The sequence below is a fragment of the Populus euphratica genome, unplaced genomic scaffold, assembly GCF_000495115.2.
Source record: "Populus euphratica unplaced genomic scaffold, PopEup_1.0 scaffold33.1, whole genome shotgun sequence".
NCBI lineage: Eukaryota > Viridiplantae > Streptophyta > Magnoliopsida > Malpighiales > Salicaceae > Populus > Populus euphratica.
The window spans coordinates 795772-801913 of NW_011499906.1; the positions used below are offsets into that span (position 1 = coordinate 795772).

A 6142-nucleotide genomic window follows, 5' to 3' on the forward strand; every position below is an offset into this window, starting at 1 on the left:
AATTTATGTTTACCAGCAAAAATAAAAAACATGTTCAGTAGAATCATTTTGTAGGATGTCTGTTATTAAAAGATATAGTAATGTTTAGATAACAATAAAAAAAAAAAGAACCACCACATAATCTAGATTCTATAGAACTCAGTAATGAATCTTTAAAATTTTAGAATCTTTGAGGACAACTAGAATATAAGTATTTAGATTTTTATTGATAAATGGTTGAATTCAACTTGTATGAGACTATTATGAATATATTTATAATTTTAGTCTTGATGTTTTTGTAAGGATTTTTTGGAATTAAATGGTTTTAAAAAGTTTTGTAAGCTATATATCAATTTCTTCCATTTTTATTGTAAAATGATTTTTGAAAAGACTAAAAAAATAATTTTGATAACTCTAATTATTTTAAACTTTTAAATTTTTCAATCATCAATATTATTTGTAAAATCTTATATAGTAATTTCTTCACTATTAATATCTTTTTTATTTTTAGAAAAATAAAAGGTAAAAAATGTTAAAAGAGAAATAGTTAGACAAAAAACATAATATATAATTTTAAAAAGATAATTAAAAAAATACAATTCCAAGTTTTATGAGTTTATAATTGTTTTAACTCTTAAATAAAACTTATAATCATTCAGTAGGATTCATCTATATTTATAAGGGTTTTTTTTCTTACCAAAGTTTCTGTTTTAGCTTTATTTGGAATAATTTGATAAATACATATTTTTGTTTTTAATATATGATTAATTTCACCTACTTGTTTTTATTTTGTTATAGTCTTAGTAAATTTAGAAAATAATAAAGGACAATATTTTTTTAATTATTATACTCTGAAAGTGGAAACTAAAAATATGACCTCCAAAAATATAACTTATATGACATATAACATACGGTGTAATAATAATTAATTAAAGATTAAATAACATAACAATCAATCAAATTTTATTATAACAAAATTCACGCAAGAATACATGGGCCTTACATTTAGCTACAATAACAGAGCTGAGCCCAAAAGATGTTTAAATTTGGATTTGGCCCACGTTCTACAATTGAAATATTGGAAACAGCAAAACCTTTCGTGGACGTATCAAAATCACTGACTTGTAAGTTTCAACTCTTGGAGCTTCCAAATTCTAAGCTCATTGCAACATGGAGAATGAATCACAGGATTCTGCTCGAAAAGGTGAGTCAAAAGTTGAAGGAGTTATATACCCATTCATAAATACTCATCAATAATGCTTTTTTTAATTTATTAAAATTTATGTTTTCGATTTGATGCAGTGATTATTCAGTTAAAAGCCACTGCTGATGCGCCTATTCTCAAGCAAAAGAAGTTCAAGGTGTAGTTTTTTCCCCCCCACTCATATCTACATAAATTTATACATGTGTTACGTAATGAATTGTTGGTGGGTTTTGTATTTCTGTGTTTCTATGCTTGTGGGTTTGTCTAATAAGGATAAAATTTAGATGCTTATAAATAATAATGTTGGCTGGTAAAAATAAGTATAAAATCATAGAGATAGAAGGAATAGAGGGAAGATCTTGCCAATTTGTTATCTTGGTATAAGCTGGAATATCATTGAATAAAATTTTTTCAAGCAAATAATTGTAGGTAGCATGAGTTGAGGCAAAAGTACTCTGGGGAAGAACAAGGTTTTATGCAGGAGGAATTTTGAATTTTCATTGGGGAACTATGTTTTGGTTGTTTTGGTTGTAGATTTTTGCATATGAATGCGATCATGTTTATGCCATTGAGCTTTATGCAATTAGAAACATGTCTGCATAGCAGGTGTGATGATTACTGTATGATTTTAGGTTTGTGCGTGTCCTTGAGCTTGATTTGTGTTTGCGAGACGAGCCACAACATTAGGGTCAAATTCACACATAATAGAACTGATCATAGGTTTTTTTTTTCTTCTCGCAATTATAAATAGAGTTTATGTGTGCCTTGTAGTCATTGCCATTGGGCCACGAACTTGAAGCTTGGAAACAAGTTGCATGACAAACTGCAAGTTGAAACACACCCTTCATTAATAACTTTCTTTTGCTCTTCTAGAGAACAATTTGACTGCTATAACGTAGAACTCCCAGGAAGAGCATAATCAATGGGACAGGGCTTTTATGCTTCAGCAGAAAACATTTCGCTGAATTGCTTTGGAAATACTTTTTAAAATCAGAATAACTGGAAGTTGAACTGTTTCCCATACAACAATTGGCTTAACGTTTCCAGATACTGGTTTTTTTTTGGCAACTAAAACTTTCTTGCATTTCATTATTATATGATGATATTTATACACATTGAGTGAATGTGGCAGATGCTTGGAACTGATAAGTTTGCTAAAGTGATTGACTTTTTGCGTCGGCAAATTCACAGGGAGACCGTGGTAGCTTATCTTTGATGTTGATTTCTCTCCAATTTAGTATGTTAATTAAAAATAAGTGGGTTTCTGGGATAGTGAAGCTTTCTGTTTCTTCCTTGTTCTTTAGTTTGTATACATCAACAGCGCATTCTCACCAAATCCAGATGAATTGGTGATCGATCTGTTTAATGTAAGTTTTTGTAGCAGTTATTTTTGTTTTATTTATTTTATGTTCTCTCATTAGTTGTTGCTGTTATAGATCGCTGCTGATTTTAAAAATATTACTTGGTTTTCAGCTCATACATATTCATGTTAAATTTTAAGTTCAATTATGCTGTCCCAGACCCAGATTGCATTGTCAGAGCACTAATTTTTTTATTTTTTATTTTATTTTTCTGGTGACAATTATGAAAGTCGAAGTAATTGCAACCCAGTTATGTGTAGACTGGTGATTTTGGGCAAGACGATTCTTTTATTACTTATTTGTTCATTGTGCTTAAGTTTGGAACAAGCGACATTTGCTTATCAACGCGCTACCAGTTTTAAGTATGGAGCATTTTGTTAATCTGACTCTCTGGAAGAAAACAATTGAGCTATATATCACATGGTTCACATGAAATGAATTGTTACCTCTCCAAATATTGTACCCTACTACCCATGTGCCGAGCTGTGTCCTCGAGCACAAATATTCCATGCAGATGACAATAGATGTACATTCTCCCTGTGGTTTCTGTCCTTGCCCTTTTAGCCAATTGTACTAATCTGTACTCAACTCTGATGAACATGGCTTGTGATGTATCATTGCCTAATTCTTTTAAAATAATAATAATTAAGACTGGCATTTCAGAAATTATATGTGGCAGTGGACAGATGGTTCACTCATCGAACAAGGTTCAATGAAGTTCTCTTGAATTTCTTAGTGTTTTTTTTTCCCTGGTGAACATAACATAACTAAGATCTTTTTTTTTAAAAAAAAAAGTTGGTTTGTTTGGATTTTGATTTTTTCTTCCTATCACTGAGTTGCTCCTAACCTTGGTTAAAGTCATTTTTTATTAGATGCATAATTGCTTTATATGTCCTTGAATCACCCTCTTTTAACTTCATCATTTCAGAATTTCGGCGTTGATGGTAAACTGCTGGTCAACTATGCCTGTTCAGTGGCGTGGGGCTAACTTTCACGAACAGCTATGCTGATAAACTGTTCATACTGTAAGATCTTTTGCTGTACAATATGAATATTTCCTGGACTCGTTGAGTAACCATAGAACTTCACTACAGCAACCCTGCAATGTCCTTTGCTCCGAGAACTGATTTCTACCTCACTGTTCTGTAGATTTCATGCAAGAGCAGTACATGATTTGTGGATAGACTGAGAATATGATTGAAGAAATGGAGATTACAAGCATAAAATTCACATGCATCTGTCAGATTTGCTTCACTTTTTTTATTTCCGGTCGATGAAGACTGTTTGGACTTGAGTTTCATTGTGTGTTTGGAATCATATAGTTTAAGTTGAAAAATATTAAATTAATATTTTTTTAGTATTTTTTAATAGTTTTGATATATTGTTAAAAAAAAATTTAAATTTTTTTAATATATTTTTAAATTCCTATAAAAAAACATACTTGAATTTAACTGCTTCGGTTACTATGGAATTTTACTTTAACCTGGCGTGTATAGACAAGACTTGTACTGGTTTCACATGGTTCTAGTAAAGGCTGGAAATTTCCTTCGTATAATTTGGTTTTCAACTCTTGGATACGACATATTTTGATGTGATGATGACATGTCACTGTAGCACTTTACCATCCCCTTTGAAATCTTCACAGCAGTACGAGAATGATGTCCATCATAAAACTCCAAATTTGTTCACAAGAATCTGTAACATGTTGGAGCCATGTCATTGCATCCACAAGTTGTTACAAAGTGCATTTGAAATTCTATGTGTTTTCTCATAATATTATTAAATTGTGAGGGATAAATTTCAACTTAATGTTTCTGAAGGTCACCTATTACAAGATTTTTTGGGTTCTTTACAGTCTGGTTCTCACTCCTATAGACTGTAATTTGAAAGCTGAATTTATTTAAGCTTGTGGGGTTGCTGGATATGAATATATGATGTTGGAGATTTTTTCCAAGCACTTACTCTTATACTAAAGTCCCTTCATTGGAAAAGCATGTTTTCAGCAATTATTATAAATTGGACTTGAAACACGTACTCTTACACTAAAATTTTCTACGATTCTTAAATCTCTGTTGCTTGTAAGTTAAATTTTTGTAACTATACGAGGTAGATAAGTCTTTCAAGTTGAACTTAAAAATTATTGTAAGGGATAGTTATATTTTTTTAGTGAATTTAATAATTTTGTTTTCTTTTTAGTTTAGAATGTTTTTATTATTTTTCATGTTTTATTTAGGACATTTAGTGTATTATTTAATAAGTCTAAGAGAGTTTTTATATGTAGTTTTGATATTTGAAAATAAAATTCAAAGTATTTTTCTACTATTGTGAGAATTGTGTATATGGCTAGGGTTTCTCAAGCACTTTACATATAACCCTTTCTTTAACCTTCTGATCTTTATTTGTTGATGTTGTTTCCATTTATGTTAATTAATACAAAAACCAGCTATTTCTTGATAGTTTATTGTTGTCTGCTATTGAAAAACCATGCTTGAAATGAATGCAAGATTGGATATCTTCATATAGGAGGTAATGAGGAGGTTCAATCTTAGAAATGATATATCTAAGGTCACAACAATAATAAAATGAAAATTAAGGATTTTTTGCAAAATTAACTTGTTGATTGGTTGAGAGACTTGTAAGGGTAAGTTATGGGATGAAATTGTTAATTAGAATAAAGAAACTTGGAGGATTACGAGGAAAGTAATCACAAAATTGTAATCAATTTTTGAAAACTTTTTTTAAAAGCATGAGAAAAGGAGATGCCCTCGTGGTTAGGATGAATATAATATTGAATTTTTTTTTTAGAATTATAGTTTGTGGATTGGAATCAACCAATACAATTTGATGATAAAGAAACTTAAGATGTTATTGAGCTTGAGGGTTGTAAAAATCCTAAAATTTCTTTCGCTTAGAATCTGAAAGGATTTTCTTATGAAAATGAAGGCTTCTTTGATATTTCAAAAGAGTTCTTAACTTTAAAAATATCAAAGTAGTAGAAATTTCTAGCCACAAAGAAATCAATGGACCATCTTATTGTTCCTTGTTAGCAATTAAGTATTTAAAGTTGAGGTTTGAAAAATTTCAAGATGATTTTAGTATGATTAACAAAGGTGTGTTGTTAAAAAATAATATCCTAGTTGTTGTTAAGGATAATAGGATCATGCTTGATTCTAAATTCAATGCTCAATTATGCAATTTCACTTTGCTAAGAGATTATATACACTATTTCTTGTAAGGTTAAATCTTCATAACTTTATAAGGATGGTAAAGACCCCAAACTAGGCATGGCAATTATTATTTAGGATTGGTTGTATTCTTCTAATTAATTTAAGATATTTTTCCTTTCTAGTTTAGAATTCTTTCATTATGTTTTTCGTTTATGATATATATTGTATCGTCCAAGTATCTTAACAGAGATGTAATATTGAGTTTTAAGTATGAAGCATTTCGTTAATCTGACTCTCAGGAAGAAAATAATTGAGCTGCATCAAATGGTTCATATGAAATGAATTGTTACTTTTTCAAATATTTTACCCGACTACCCATGTACTGAGCTGTTATATTTAGGATATTTAGTGTATTATTTAATAAATCTAAG

At 29.8% G+C, this 6142-nt stretch overlaps 1 protein-coding gene across 1 annotated transcript; it reads left to right on the forward strand.

Annotated features, from left to right (window-relative positions):
• Positions 1-1070: 1070 nt before the first annotated feature.
• LOC105133414 (ubiquitin-like protein ATG12) lies at positions 1071-3787 on the forward strand. Its single transcript, XM_011037411.1, has 6 exons — positions 1071-1183; positions 1282-1340; positions 2316-2384; positions 2488-2550; positions 3473-3569; positions 3694-3787. The coding sequence occupies exons 1-5, from the start codon at positions 1150-1152 to the stop codon at positions 3530-3532; spliced, it is 285 nt and encodes a 94-aa protein (XP_011035713.1). The 5' UTR covers positions 1071-1149; the 3' UTR covers positions 3533-3569; positions 3694-3787.
• Positions 3788-6142: the final 2355 nt, after the last annotated feature.

Excerpts from the sequence above, each read along its gene's own strand:
- LOC105133414 (XM_011037411.1), top strand. The coding sequence starts at position 1,150 with ATGGAGAATGAATCACAGGATTCTGCTCGAAAAG. Across the intron at positions 2,385-2,487 it reads AAATTCACAGGGAGACCGTG|TTTGTATACATCAACAGCGC; the intron begins GTAGCTTATCTT and ends CTTGTTCTTTAG. Across the intron at positions 2,551-3,472 it reads TGGTGATCGATCTGTTTAAT|AATTTCGGCGTTGATGGTAA; the intron begins GTAAGTTTTTGT and ends TCATCATTTCAG.